We start from the raw sequence: 15,967 nt of genomic DNA on the forward strand, positions 1-15,967 counted from the left end.
CCCCTCGTTACTTTCTGTTTGCGAAAATGATTTGTGTCACATTTTATACATTCTAGGTTGCAACGTTGTTACGCTGCGAGGCAAGAAGTTTCGTCAGGTTCGTGGGCTTAGATATCTCGATGACTGTTGTCATTGGGAGGAGACCTGCTTTTGCCACCCCCTTGCTGGGCCCCGCGTTGACCTGCCCTTGCACAGTTTTCCCGGTTGGGGAGTGTTATTCGCTGGGATGCTGTTGCTGCCTGTGACGGCGCGGCTATAGAGAACGACACAGCGCTAACTCACACATTATGGACAGAAGGCATAATGACCCATATTTACATCCCAGTAAGTATCTTTCTTTGCTCTGTTTGAAATACGTTTATCCCTCTATAGTCGTTGTATAGTTCTGCTATTTGGACACGGTCCATGGCGTCTTTTTCTCGGAGTGCCAGCGGGCGAGCTAGATGGAGCAGTCCACGGACTCGGCTGGAGATTTCCCTCCGTAGATATTTATTCAATGTTCATGTTTCGTTCGGCCTGCTTAGCACTCGTCCGGCTGTAGTGCCTCTTGACAATGAGGGGCTGCGGCCAATGTAAAAGTCATGGGATTGCGGTTCTCCTGTTCAGACAAGGTCAGAGGTTGGCAGTTTAATTGCGCTTAAATGTATGTAATTTATGATGGTGGTCCGACATTTCTTGCTAACTGTTTTTGACATAAACACAATTTATTGGTTTACAATGGTGTTTTCCCTATCGTGGGCGATATGTTTAGGCCTAACGATCGAAAGAGTGGGGGCTTTTCTGTCCAGGTCTTCAACAAAACTTTCCCGAGTGGAAAAAATAATCTTATGGGGCTCGCTGGTCAATGTGGAGACTGGAGGCTGCCCTATTGGAGTTATGGTTCACACATACATACCACTTGTTAGGTCTTTAACAGCATACCACGAACTTATTCAGAAAGGAGAAACTGCACAGAAAACAAGAAGAGAAAAAAAAACATTTGAGGAGCCTAGGCAGCAAATAGGCCCATAGCTAATAACTCTTGTTATTTCTTATGTATTGGTTGTAGTCTAGTCTGCATCCTACTCATGTAATCATAGTGCAAGATGTGTGTAAAAGGCAACAGTACATGCTGAGGTGAATACTAACATGATGTGAGACTTTTTTTGCGATGCTTTCAGTCTGTGATTTGTGCAGCAGTTAAGTTGCAAAGCCCAGGGCTTCTTTAAGTCCTCATAGTGAGTCACACACTACATGCATCATTTATCATGTGATGTTCTCCTTGAATGAAACATTCATTGCCAAGCCACTGCAATAGAGCATGATGTTATTATCATCCACAGTGCTTTGTGACAATGTCGGGAGATCTCGAGTGGTGCAGTGGTCTAAGGCATCACAACAGACCCTGGTTCGATTCCAGGCAGTATCACAATCGGCCGTGATTGGGAGTCCCATAGGGAAGCGCACAATTGACCCAGCGTCGTCCGGATTAGGGGTTGGCCCGCGGTAGGCCGTCATTGTAAATAAACATTTGTTCTTACCTGGCTTCGCCTAGTTAAATAAAGGTTCAATTAAAATAAAATAAATCTAAAACCACATTAAAGGGATTGGAGTCTCTTGAAGTCATTTATCTTTGGGATGTTGTTGCCTGACTAGATATTTCAGCAGCTTGTATGTGAGTGAACCTGCCATCGCTGTGAATGGTTGTGTCTCCTGGTAATGGGAGACTGTTGTGAAGAGGTGAGCAATCACATGACAGAATATTCATAAACGGACCATTTGTACCCCCCTCAGACTAGAATCTCACTCAGTTCTAGAATCTCACTCAGTTCTAGAATCTCACTCAGTTCTAGAATCTCACTCAGTTCTAGAATCTCACTCAGTTCACTTCTGCTGTGTCTTGTTGACATTGTTATACCCTACAGTGTACTGTAATAACAAGTTCATAGGTCTAATAAGGTGTTATTTTATTCATGTTCCATAACAGACATAAGAGTTATGATATGAAACATTAAATTCTATATTTTTTTAATGGTTTATTATTTCGTACTAAACATAAACTGTTGTAGTGACACCGAGTTCTGTGAAGGCTGTAAACAGGCCATTCAAGTACAGTAATTAAATTGACACACTGTTCAGGACAACCTACTGTACAGGAAAGCATATTTATTAGCTATAATATAGTGTCGTTTCATAGCCATGGACGATCACATTGACAAAATAAAAAACTGTCCCTTGGGATTTGTAACATATAATAGAGAATCTGTGCATCGAGCAAACTCCCCTTAAAACCATTGACAACTACACTACACATTTCAGATGATTCCACATTTAGCTCTGTCATCGGAGTTATACAGGAATTAACTGCATGCTTTTCATGATCAGTAAACATCAATTGATCATGTAGTTTCAGATATGTGAGGGTAGCCTATCAATTTGGCATGTAGCTAGTAGGCTTGAGCGGTATCCAGATTGTCCTACTTTCATACCGACCTTGTGCCATACCCTGGATATTCGGTGATACTGGCACTGAACACAAGGGCCGCTGTTTTCAAACCCCACTGATACGCCGTAATCCGGAGGTGCCAATGCTTTGCATGGAAGAATCTGACATTTGTAGTTCTGACTAAGCTCTTCAAGAAAATAAGATGTATAGCGGTTTGGAAATAAACTCTTCAAATATAGTTTATAAGGCTTTTATACCAATTTTCTGTATACCGGTAAATAGCCTCTAAAATATATGTAAACAGACCATAAATGTCTCAATGAAAGCTGTAAATGCTGTTATATGATACAATATCGGTACTTGTTGCATTCACAACTTGTCTGAGTCCTGTCAACAATTGATTTCAGCCAGTGTCTGGCTGTGGATTGACTGCATTGGTTGAACGGAAGGTTGGCATATCGGCAGTTAATTAAAAACCTGTATAGAATAATTCCTCTAAAGATGGCTAGCTAACAAACATACAGTACAGGAACATTCTTCAAGTTCATTGTTTTACACTATTTTACACAGCAATGGCAAATCATGGTTGACCATTTCCCTGACCAAAATAGCTGACCTTTATCACATCATAAGAAGATTCATGTCCATTCTAGCATTCCAATTCCTAATTCTATGAATCAAATCAGGGAGAGGCCGGACTCAGCAGCACATCATAGTTTAATAAAGTTTGGAGAACTTCTGTGGATTATGCCAAGTTATAAATGTTCTTGCTTTTTGGCATTTCTGTGGTTTCCCGTCAGTCTGGGGGCTCACAGACGTGCAGGCATTCACTCTGCTGCTGCTGTTCAGAGAAACAATATGCACATAACTCGCAAATCTGTGGAAGTCCTGGAGATAAAGACAGTCGACGGAGATAGGGTGGAAAATAAGTATTGGAATGGGAAAGAAAGAGACAGAGAGAAGAGGGAGAAGAGAGAGAAGAGAGAGTGAGAAAGAGAGAGAGAAGAGGGAGAAAAGAGGAGAGAGAGAAGAGAGAGAGAGAAAGAGAGAGGGAAGAGGGAGAAAAGAGAGGAGAGAGAGAAGAGAGAGTGAGAAAGAGAGAGGGAAGAGGGAGAAAAGAGAGAGAGAAAGAGAGAGGGAAGCGAGAGAGAAGAGAGAGAGGAGAGAGAGAGAGAAGAGGGAGAAAAGAGAGGAGAGAGAGAAGAGAGAGGAGAGAGAGGGGTCCCACCAGGACTGGTTGACAGTAGCACTCTGAACTCTTGTTTAACTGCTGCCAAGGGTCAATGATCCTCCTGTTTTCTGTTTGAGTAACCAAATCAAATCAAATTGTATTTGTCACATGCGCCGAATACAACAATACCTTACAATGAAATAACAATAGCGTAGAAGGGGAGGCGGGCGGGGAATAGTCTGGGTAGCCATTTGATTTGCTGTTCAGGAGTCTCCTGGCTTGGAGGTAGAAGCTCTTTAGAAGCCTCATGGACCTAGGCTTGGTGCTTCGCTTGCCATGCGGGAGCATAATAGAGAACAGTCTATGACTCGGGTGGCTGGAGTCTTTTACAATTTTTAGGACCTTCCTCTGACACCACCTGGTATAGAGGTGCTGGATGGCAGGAAGCTTGGCCCCGGTGATGTACTGGGCCGTTCGCACTACCCTCTGTAGTGCCATGCGGTCGGAGGCCGAGCAGTTGCCATACCAGGCAGTGATGCAGCTGAAAAATCTTTTGAGGATCTGAGGACCCATGCCAAATCTTTTCAGTCTCCTGAGGGGGAATAGGTTTTGTCGTGCCCTCTTCACGACTGTCTTGGTGTGCTTTGAACATGTTATTTTGTTGGAGGTGTGGATGCCAAGGAACTTGAAGCTCTCAACCTGTTCCTTTACAGCCTCGTCGATGAGAATGGGGGCGTGCTCGGTTCTCCTTTTCCTATAGTCCACAATCATCTCCTTTTTCTTCATCACGTTGAGTGAGAGGTTGTTGTCCTGGCACCACATGGTCAGGCCTCTGACCTCCTCCCTATAGGCTGTCTCATCGTCAGTGATCAGTGTTGACTGTTGTGTCATCTGCAAATTTAATGATGGTGTTGAAGTCGTGCCTGGCCGTGCAGTCATGAGTGAACAGGGAGTACAGGAGGGGACTGAGCACGCACACCTGAGGGGCCCCTGTGTTGAGGATCAGCGTGGCGGATGTGTTTTTACCTAGCTCACCACCTGGGGGCGGCCCGTCACGAAGTCGCAGAGGGAGGTGTTTAGTCCCAGGGCCTTAGCTTAGTGATGAGCTTTGTGGGTGCTATGGTGTTGAATGCTTAGCTGTAGTCAATGAATAGCGTTCTCATATAGGTGTTCTTTTGTCCAGGCGGGAAAGGGCAGTGTGGAGTGCAATAGAGATTGCATCATCTGTGGATTTGTTGGTGCAATATGCAAATTGGAGTGGGTCTAGGGTTTCTGGGATAATGGTGTTGTGAGCCATGACCAGCCTTTCAAAGCATTTCATTTTTTCATTGCATTGTTCTTGGGCACAGGGACATTGGTGGTCTTCTTGAAACATGTTGGTATTACAGACTCAGACAGGGAGAGGTTGAAAATGTCAGTGAAGACACTTGCCACTTTGTCAGCGCATGCTCGGAGTACATATCCTGGTAATCCGGCCTTGTCAATGTTGACTTGTTTAAAGGTCTTACTCACATCGGCTGCGGAGAGCGTGATCACACAGTCCGGAACAGCTGATGCTCTCATGCATGTTTCAGTGTTACTTGCCTCAAAGCGAGCATAGAAGTTATTTAGCTCGTCTGGTAGGCTGTGCTTCCGTTTGTAGTCTATAATAGTTTACAAGCCCTGCCACATCCAATGAGCGTCAGAGCCGGTGTTGTACGATTCGATCTTAGTCCTGTATTGACGCTTTGCCTGTTTGATGGTTCGTCTGAGGGCATAGCGGGATTTCTTAGAAGCTTCCGGGTTAGAGTCCCTCTCCTTGAAACCGGCGGCTCTACCCTTTAGCTCAGTGCAAATGTTGCAAATGTTGGCTTCTGGTTGGGGTATGTACGTACAGTCACAGTGGGGACAACGTTAACTTATTGATAAAGCCAGTGACTGATGTGATGTACTCCTCAATGCCATCGGAGGAATATTCCAGTCTGTGATAGCGAAACAGTCCTGTAGTTTAGCATCTGCTTCATCTGGCCACTTTTTTATAGACCGAGTCACTGGTGCTCACTGCTTTAATTTTTCCTTGTAAGCAGGAATCAGGAGGATATATTTATGGTCAGATTTGCCGAATGGAGGGCGAGGGAGAGGTTTGTATGCTTCTCTGTGTGTGAAGTAAAGGTGGTCCAGAGTTTTTTTTCCCTTCTGGTTGCACATTTAACACGCTGATTGAAATTAGGTCAAACTGATTTAAGTTTCCCTGCATTAAAGTCCCTGGCCACTAGGAGCGCCGCCTCTGGGTGTGCGTTTTCCTGTTTGCATATGGCGGTATACAGCTCATTGAGTGAGGTTTTAGTGCCAACATCGGTCTGTGGTTGTATGTAGACAGCTACGAAAAATACAGGTGAAAATTCTCTAGGAAGATAGTGTGGTCTAAAACTTATCATGAGGTACTCTACCTCAGGCGAGAAAAGCCTCAAGACTTCCTTAGATACCGTGCACCAGCTGTTGTTTACAAATATGCATAGGCCATTATTTTCCAGCGATTGAATGTTAGCTAGCAGGACGGAAGGCAAAGACAGATTAGCAATTTGTCGCCTGATGCTCACGAGGCACCCCAATATTTTTCTGCAAAATCTCTGCTTCCTTCTCCAGCGAATTACGGGGATCTGTAATGGTTCGGTGTCTGTAGTATATCCCTCCCCTCTGACTCATTGAAGAAAAACTCTTCTTCTAATCTTAGATGAATAATCGCAGATCTGATGTCCAGAAGCTCTTTTCATTAGCAGCAACATTATGTACAAAACAAGTTACGAACAACGCGAAAAAACTAACAAAATAGCTTGGCTGGTTAAGAGCCAATAAGACTTTAGCCTTCCCCTCCGACGCCATCATGGATACCCACTCTACATGTACTCACTCACTCACTCACTCACTCACTCACTCACTCACTCACTCACTCACTCACTCACTCACTCACTCACTCACTCACTCACACTCACACTCACTCACTCACTCACTCACTCACACTCACTCTCACACTCACTCACTCACTCAACCTCCAATAGGCTTTTACATCTACTCACTCACTCACACTCCATAGTGCACATCTAATGTGTGCTGTCTGCTAATACATATGACAGTTTTGAACTGCAGTTGGTATGAAATGGCAGAATCCTTGTGCAAATATGGCTTGGTCGACACACCCACACCTGTATGGCTTGGTATTACCGGGGGGGGGTCAATAGAGGGAGAGTCAACTTGTGAGTTTGTTGTTCACAGGCTGGTTTGTTTTCATATTTAAATAGGCCCTCCCATTCATATGCTTCGTCACATGCCCATTTTGGCACATTGTCTTTTCTGCTATACAATGCTTGGATGTCTTGACACTTTTACTAGAGCCAGGACGATACCAGTATCGCGATACTCCTTACTATTGTGTCAAGGAAACAAAACATGAAGCAGATTTAACTTCTTTAGGAAAACAGCCCTTATGTTGGAAACAATCATCATTATGTTGTCATCCTGAGTCACATTTATTTATTTTCCAAACTACAACTCACAATATGTTACATACTAGAGGTCGATTTACTTAGGGCCGATTTCAAGCTTTCATAACAGCCGGAAATCTGTATTTTTGGATGCCGATTTGCCAATTTGTATATATATATATATGGACATCAGAACTGCGATATATATACAGTGGGGCAAAAAAGTATTTAGCCACCAATTGTGCAAGTTCTCCCCCTTAAAAAGATGAGAGGCCTGTAATTTTCATCATAGGTACACTTCAACTATGACAGACAAAATGGAGAAAAAAAACTCCAGAAAATCACATTGTAGGATTTTTAATGAATTTATTTGCCATTTATGGTGGAAAATAAGTATTTGGTCACCTACAAACAAGCAAGATTTCTGGCTCTCACAGACCTGTAACTTCTTCTTTAAGAGGCTCCTCTGTCCTCCACTCATTACCTGTATTAATGGCACCTGTTGGAACTTGTTATCAGTATAAAAGACACCTGTCCACAACCTCAAACAGTCACACTCCAAACTCCACTGTGGCCAAGACCAAAGAGCTGTCAAAGGACACCAGAAACAAAATTGTAGACCTGCACCAGGCTGGGAAGACTGAATCTGCATTAGGTAAGCAGCTTGGTTTGAAGAAATCAACTGTGGGAGCAATTATTAGGAAATGGAAAACATACAAGACCACTGATAATCTCCCTCGATCTGGGGCTCCATGCAAGATCTCACCCCGTGGGGTCAAAATGATCACAAGAACGGTGAGCAAAAATCCCAGAACCACACGGGGGGACCTAGTGAATGACCTGCAGAGAGCTGGGAGCAAAGTAACAAAGCCTACCATCAGTAACACACTACACAGCCAGGGACTCAAATCCTGCAGTGCCAGATGTGTCCCTCTGCTTAGGCCAGTACATGTCCAGGCCTGTCTGAAGTTTGCTAGAGAGCTTTTGATGATCCAGAAGAAGTTTGGGAGAATGTCATATGGTCAGATGAAACCAAAATATAACTTTTTGGTAAAAACTCAACTCGTTGTGTTTGGAGGACAAAGAATGCTGAGTTGCATCCAAAGAACACCATACCTACTGTGAAGCATGGGGGTAGAAACATCATGCTTTGGGGCTGTTTTTATGCAAAGGGACCAGGACGACTGATCCGTGTAAAGGAAAGAATGAATGTGGCCATGTATCGTGAGATTTTGAGTGAAAACCTCCTTCCATCAGCAAGGGCATTGAAGATGAAATGTGGCTGGGTCTTTCAGCATGACAATGATCCCAAACACACCGCCTGGGCAACGAAGGAGTGGCTTCGTAAGAAGCATTTCAAGGTCCTGGAGTGGCCTAGCTAGTCTCCAGATCTCAACCCCATAGAAAATCTTTGGAGAGAGTTGGAAGTCCGTGTTGCCCAGCAACAGCCCCAAAACATCACTGCTCTAGAGGAGATCTGCATGGAGGAATGGACCAAAATACCAGCAACAGTGTGTGAAAACCTTGCGAAGACTTAAAGAAAACGTTTGACCTCTGTCATTGCCAACAACGGGTATATAACAAAGTTTGAGATAAACTTTTGTTATTGACCAAATACTTATTTTCCACCATAATTTGCAAATAAATTCATTATAAATCCTACAATGTGATTCTGGATTTCTTTTCCTCATTTTGTCTGTCATAGTTGAAGTGTACCTATGATGAAAATAACAGGCCTCATCTTTTTAAGTGGGAGAACTTGCACATTTGGTGGCTGACTTAATACTTTTTTGCTCCACTGTGTGTGTGTGTATATATATATATATATACATATATATACACTTTTTTTATACCTTTATTTAACTAGGCAAGTCAGTTAAGAACACATTCTTATTTTCAATTACGGCCTAGGAATGGTGGGTTAACTGCCTTGTTCAGGGGCAGAACGACAGATTTTCACCTTGTCAGCTCGGGGGATCCAATCTTGCAACCTTACAGTTAACTACAGTTAATAACGACCTGCCTCTCTCTCGTTGCACTCCACAAGGAGACTTCCTGTTACACGAATGCAGTAAGCCAAGGTAAGTTGCTAGCTAGCATTAAACTTATCTTATAAACAATCAATCATAATCACTAGTTAACTACACATGGTTGATGATATTACTAGATATTATCTAGCGTGTCCTGCGTTGCATATAATCTGACTGAGCATACAAGCATACAAGTATCTAAGTATCTGACTGAGCGGTGGTAGGCAGAAGCAGGCGCGTAAACATGAATTCAAACAGCACTTTAGTCCGTTTTGCCAGCAGCTCTTCGTTGTGCGTCAAGCATTGCGCTGTTTATGACTTCAAGCCTATCAACTCCCGAGATGAGGCTGGTGTAACTGAAGTGAAATGGCTAGCTAGTTAGCGCACACTAATAGCGTTTTAAACGTCACTCGCTCTGAGCCTTCTAGTAGTTGTTCCCCTTGCTCTGCATGTGTAACGCTGCTTCGATGGTGGCGGTTGTCGTTGTGTTGCTGGTTCGAGCCCAGGGTGTAACGACTTTCTTCCTGGGAAGAAGAGGAGGACCAAAATGCAGCGTCGTTATGGTTGAACATCTTTAATAAAGATGATAACGTGAACAATATACATATACAAATACAAAACAAGAAACGTGGAAAAACCGAAACAGTCCTAACTGGTGAAAAACACAGAGACAGGAAACAATCACCCACGAAATACCCAAAGAATATGGCTGCCTAAATATGGTTCCCAATCAGAGAAAACGATAAACACCTGCCTCTGATTGAGAACCACTCTAGGCAACCATAGACTTACCTAGAATACTACACTGAACACAACCCCATAAATCTACAAAACCCGAGACAAGACAAACACATAATCACCCATGTCACACCCTGGCCTTACCACAATAATAAAGAAAACACAAAATACTAAGGCCAGGGCGTGACACAGGGAGGAGCGAGGAGAGGGACGGAAGCTATACTGTTACACTGGCAATACTAAAGTGCCTATAAGAACATCTAATAGTCAAAGGTTAATGAAATACAAATGGTATAGAGGGAAATAGTCCTATAATTCCTATAACTACAACCTAAAACTTCTTACGTGGGAATATTGAAGACTCATGTTAAAAGGAACCACCAGCTTTCATATGTTCTCATGTTCTGAGCAATAAACTGAAACGTTAGCTTTCTTACATGGCGCATATTGCACTTTTACTTTCTTCTCCAACAGTTTGTCTTTGCATTATTGAAACCAAATTGAACATGTTTCATTATTTATTTGAGGCTAAATTGATTTGATTGATGTATTATATTAAGTTAAAATAAAAGTGTTCATTCAGTATTGTTGTAATTGTCATTATTACAAATAAATAAATAAATACATTTTTAAAAATCGGCCGATTAATCTGTATTGACTTTTTTGGTCCTCCAATAATCGTTATAGAGGCGTTGAAAAATCATAATCCGTCAACCTCTAGTATCAATGTGTCCATGTCATGCCCTGACCTTAGAGACCCTTTTTATGTCTCTATTTTGGTTTGGTAAGGGCGTGAGTTGGGGTGGGCATTCTATGTTTTTGTGTTCTATGTTTTCCGTATCAGTGTTTGCACCTTACGGGACTGTTTCGGTTTCAATTATTCTCTTGTTATTTTTGTATTTAGTGTTCAGTTCAATAAAGAATTTGAACACTTACCACGCTGCGCTTTGGTCCGACTACTCTTCCTATAACGAAAACCGTTACAGTCCAAGTGGCTGGTGATCTCGCATGAATTGACTTTGAACTTTTAGATTTTTATCATTTTAATTCTGATTTTTATGATTATCCACTTGACAATGACTAAGAGAAACGAAAACGTTGTTTTTTAAATGAAAATGTTCCATGAAAATGCGCATATGAGAATCAGAAATGGAACGCAGAACGGTAGAAATTGTAGGATAAATTGTAAGCCTGAAACTCACGCGCCACCTATGAAGTCTTTATAAAATAATTGCCTCCACGTTTCAATTGTCAGATTTCGCCTTGAAGGCCATGTTGAAGCAATGTAAGACATGCCTCATAATATGAAATAAAACATTTAGGTTTCAAACAATTAAGTGTTTTGAAAATGCGTTCTGCCTCCAGCTCACATTGTAAAGTGGTGGGTGAAGCGCTGATAGCCTGTTGCCTGCCCTTGAATGGTGAACGGGATGTGTGCTTCAATTGCCAGTTTAGAAATAAACATTGTATCTTCTTTTAAGTGTGCATCAAAACTGTTTTTAACACGCGATTGCATTTAAAATTGTTGCGCAATGAAAGCACATTTTACTCCAGCAGCAACCAGCTGACGTGCCTCAGGAGAACTCCTGCTCAAAATAGGCTCTGTATGCTGTGCACATGTGATTCGTTGTGTTGGATAAATAAGATACATGATGACTAACGAAAATACACACAAGCTAATTTAATTATACTAAATTATGCAAATGAACCTACAAGACCGATAAACATGACTGGTCAAATGTACATACAATGGCATTTATTTCCTCCCAGTCATTTTGGTCAGCAACAGATCAGGCAACAGTTTTATTTATCGGCTAAAAGCCATCAATTGCTGGCTAACAGAAACCCTGTGTGTGTGTGTGTTTTAGAGGAGTCTCAAGGGGGAGGTATGGGGGTCAGAGGGAGGGGAGTGTTCTTTCAGCTAATTGTCAGTAATTACTCATTAGTGAAGAAGGTCAAAGTGTTGAGCTTTAATTCTTGCTTTAGTCAAGCAACGTGCCTCACAGACCCCTGGGCTGCTGGCCCCCTCTCTCCTCCGCCCCTCATCTCTCCTCCGCCCCTCCTCTCTGCTCCGCCCCTCCTCTCTGCTCCGCCCCTCATCTCTCCTCCGCCCCTACTCTCTGCTCCGCCCCTCCTCTCTGCTCCGCCCCTCTGCTCTACACAGAACAGAATGCAGCTCCACATATCTATTTTGAGGGCTCAGTGTGCCATGTCAGTCCAACCCATCACACGCACGATCACACTCACAGACGCATGGACAGACACATGCACATACACACCCGTGCACACAGTTAAACACACACACACTGATTGCTTCACAGCTGACTGTCCTTCTCTCCTTTTTTTCTCCCTCTGGTATCTATTATCCCTGTCTGTCAGTCTTATCGTTTTAATTTTATTTCTCTGATATCTATTATCCTTGTCTGTCAGTTATTTTCCTTGAAAACACACAGGGTTACAAAAGATGTCACATGTTTGAGTCCTCCTCCCTGCCAAAATACACAGTGTCCAGCCAGCGCTATTAGAGAACATGGAGAGAGGGAGGTATGAAAACTAAACAGCCTCCTCGTACCTCAGGGACAGAGGGAGGTATGAAAACTAAACTGCCTCCTCCTCTTACCTCAGAGACAGAGGGAGGTATGAAAACTAAACTGCCTCCTCCTCGTACCTCAGAGACAGAGGGAGGTATGAAAACTAAACTGCCTTCTCCTCGTACCTCAGAGACAGAGGGAGGTATGAAAACTAAACTGCCTTCTCCTCGTAGCTCTGGGACAGAGGGAGGTATGAAAACTAAACTGCCTTCTCCTCGTACCTCAGAGACAGAGTGAGGTATGAAAACTAAACTGCCTTCTCCTCGTACCAGAGACAGAGGGAGGTATGAAAACTAAACTGCCTCCTCCTCGTACCTCTGGGACAGAGGGAGGTATGAAAACTAAACAGCCTCTTCGTACCTCTGGGACAGAGGGAGATATGAAAACTAAACAGCCTCCTCGTACCTCAGAGACAGAGGGAGGTATGAAAACTAAACTGCCTTCTCCTCATACCTCAGGGACAGAGGGAGGTATGAAAACTAAACTACCTTCTCCTCATACCTCAGGGACAGAGGGAGGTATGAAAACTAAACAGCCTCTTCGTACCTCTGGGACAGAGGGAGGTAAGAAAACTAAACTGCCTCCTCCTCGTACCTCAGAGACAGAGGGAGGTATGAAAACTAAACTACCTTCTCCTCGTACCTCAGGGACAGAGGGAGGTATGAAAACTAAACTGCCTCCTCCTCTTACCTCAGAGACAGAGGGAGGTATGAAAACTAAACAGCCTCTTCGTACCTCTGGGACAGAGGGAGGTATGAAAACTAAACAGCCTCCTCGTACCTCAGAGACAGAGGGAGGTATGAAAACTAAACTACCTTCTCCTCGTACCTCAGGGACAGAGGGAGGTATGAAAACTAAACTGCCTCCTCCTCGTACCTCAGAGACAGAGGGAGGTAAGAAAACTAAACAGCCTCTTCGTACCTCTGGGACAGAGGAAGGTATGAAAACTAAACTGCCTCCTCCTCGTACCTCAGAGACAGAGGGAGGTATGAAAACTAAACTGCCTCCTCCTCGTACCTTAGAGACAGAGGGAGGTATGAAAACTAAACTGCCTCCTCCTCGTACCTCAGAGACAGAGGGAGGTATGAAAACTAAACTGCCTCCTCCTCGTACCTCAGGGACAGAGGGAGGTATGAAAACTAAACTGCCTCCTCCTCATACCTCAGAGACAGAGGGAGGTATGAAAACTAAACTGCTTACACCTTGTACCTCAGTAACAGAGGGAGGTATGAAAACTAAACAGCCTCTTCGTACCTCAGGGACAGAGGGAGGTATGAAAACTAAACTGCCTCCTCCTCGTACCTCAGAGACAGAGGGAGGTATGAAAACTAAACTGCCTCCTCCTCTTACCTCAGAGACAGAGGGAGGTATGAAAACTAAACAGCCTCTTCGTACCTCTGGGACAGAGGGAGGTATGAAAACTGAACAGCCTCCTCGTACCTCAGAGACAGAGGGAGGTATGAAAACTAAACTACCTTCTCCTCATACCTCAGGGACAGAGGGAGGTATGAAAACTAAACTGCCTCCTCCTCGTACCTCAGAGACAGAGGGAGGTAAGAAAACTAAACTGCCTCCTCCTCGTACCTCAGAGACAGAGGGAGGTATGAAAACTAAACTGCCTCCTCCTCGTACCTCAGGGACAGAGGGAGGTATGAAAACTAAACTGCCTCCTCCTCGTACCTCAGAGACAGAGGGAGGTATGAAAACTAAACTGCTTCCACCTTGTACCTCAGTAACAGAGGGAGGTATGAAAACTAAACTGCCTCCTCCTCGTACCTCAGAGACAGAGGTAGGTATGAAAACTAAACTGCCTCCTCCTCTTACCTCTGGGACAGAGGGAGGTATGAAAACTAAACTACCTTCTCGTACCTCAGAGACAGAGGGAGGTATGAAAACTAAACTACCTTCTCCTCATACCTCAGGGACAGAGGGAGGTATGAAAACTAAACTGCCTCCTCCTCGTACCTCAGAGACAGAGGGAGGTAAGAAAACTAAACAGCCTCTTCGTACCTCTGGGACAGAGGAAGGTATGAAAACTAAACTGCCTCCTCCTCGTACCTCAGAGACAGAGGGAGGTATGAAAACTAAACTGCCTCCTCCTCGTACCTCAGGGACAGAGGGAGGTATGAAAACTAAACTGCCTCCTCCTCGTACCTCAGAGACAGAGGGAGGTATGAAAACTAAACTGCTTCCACCTTGTACCTCAGTAACAGAGGGAGGTATGAAAACTAAACAGCCTCTTCGTACCTCAGGGACAGATGGCGGTATGAAAACTAAACTGCCTCCTCCTCGTACCTCAGAGACAGAGGGAGGTATGAAAACTGACCTGCCTCCTCCTCTTACCTCAGAGACAGAGGGAGGTATGAAAACTAAACAGCCTCTTCGTACCTCTGGGACAGAGGGAGGTATGAAAACTAAACAGCCTCCTCGAACCTCAGAGACAGGGGGAGGTATGAAAACTAAACTACCTTCTCCTCGTACCTCAGGGACAGAGGGAGGTATGAAAACTAAACTGCCTCCTCCTCGTACCTCAGAGACAGAGGGAGGTATGAAAACTAAACAGCCTCTTCGTACCTCTGGGACAGAGGGAGGTATGAAAACTAAACAGCCTCCTCGTACCTCAGAGACAGAGGGAGGTATGAAAACTAAACTACCTTCTCCTCGTACCTCAGGGACAGAGGGAGGTATGAAAACTAAACTGCCTCCTCCTCGTACCTCAGAGACAGAGGGAGGTATGAAAACTAAACTACCTTCTCCTCGTACCTCAGGGACAGAGGGAGGTATGAAAACTAAACTGCCTCCTCCTCTTACCTCAGAGACAGAGGGAGGTATGAAAACTAAACAGCCTCTTCGTACCTCTGGGACAGAGGGAGGTATGAAAACTAAACAGCCTCCTCGTACCTCAGAGACAGAGGGAGGTATGAAAACTAAACTACCTTCTCCTCGTACCTCAGGGACAGAGGGAGGTATGAAAACTAAACTGCCTCCTCCTCGTACCTCAGAGACAGAGGGAGGTAAGAAAACTAAACAGCCTCTTCGTACCTCTGGGACAGAGGAAGGTATGAAAACTAAACTGCCTCCTCCTCGTACCTCAGAGACAGAGGGAGGTATGAAAACTAAACTGCCTCCTCCTCGTACCTTAGAGACAGAGGGAGGTATGAAAACTAAACTGCCTCCTCCTCGTACCTCAGAGACAGAGGGAGGTATGAAAACTAAACTGCCTCCTCCTCGTACCTCAGGGACAGAGGGAGGTATGAAAACTAAACTGCCTCCTCCTCATACCTCAGAGACAGAGGGAGGTATGAAAACTAAACTGCTTACACCTTGTACCTCAGTAACAGAGGGAGGTATGAAAACTAAACAGCCTCTTCGTACCTCAGGGACAGAGGGAGGTATGAAAACTAAACTGCCTCCTCCTCGTACCTCAGAGACAGAGGGAGGTATGAAAACTAAACTGCCTCCTCCTCTTACCTCAGAGACAGAGGGAGGTATGAAAACTAAACAGCCTCTTCGTACCTCTGGGACAGAGGGAGGTATGAAAACTGAACAGC

At 44.2% G+C, this 15,967-nt stretch overlaps 1 protein-coding gene across 1 annotated transcript in view; it reads left to right on the forward strand.

The window, feature by feature from the left end:
• rxrgb (retinoid X receptor, gamma b) overlaps positions 1–15,967 on the forward strand; it is a 125,280-nt gene continuing 109,313 nt past the window's right edge. The window contains exon 1 of the mRNA XM_064936145.1: positions 1–324. Coding sequence (XP_064792217.1) covers positions 288–324 — 37 coding nt within the window. The 5' untranslated portion in view covers positions 1–287. The remainder of the gene's footprint in view (positions 325–15,967) is intronic.

This window comes from Oncorhynchus masou, chromosome 24, assembly GCF_036934945.1.
Source record: "Oncorhynchus masou masou isolate Uvic2021 chromosome 24, UVic_Omas_1.1, whole genome shotgun sequence".
Lineage (NCBI taxonomy): Eukaryota > Metazoa > Chordata > Actinopteri > Salmoniformes > Salmonidae > Oncorhynchus > Oncorhynchus masou.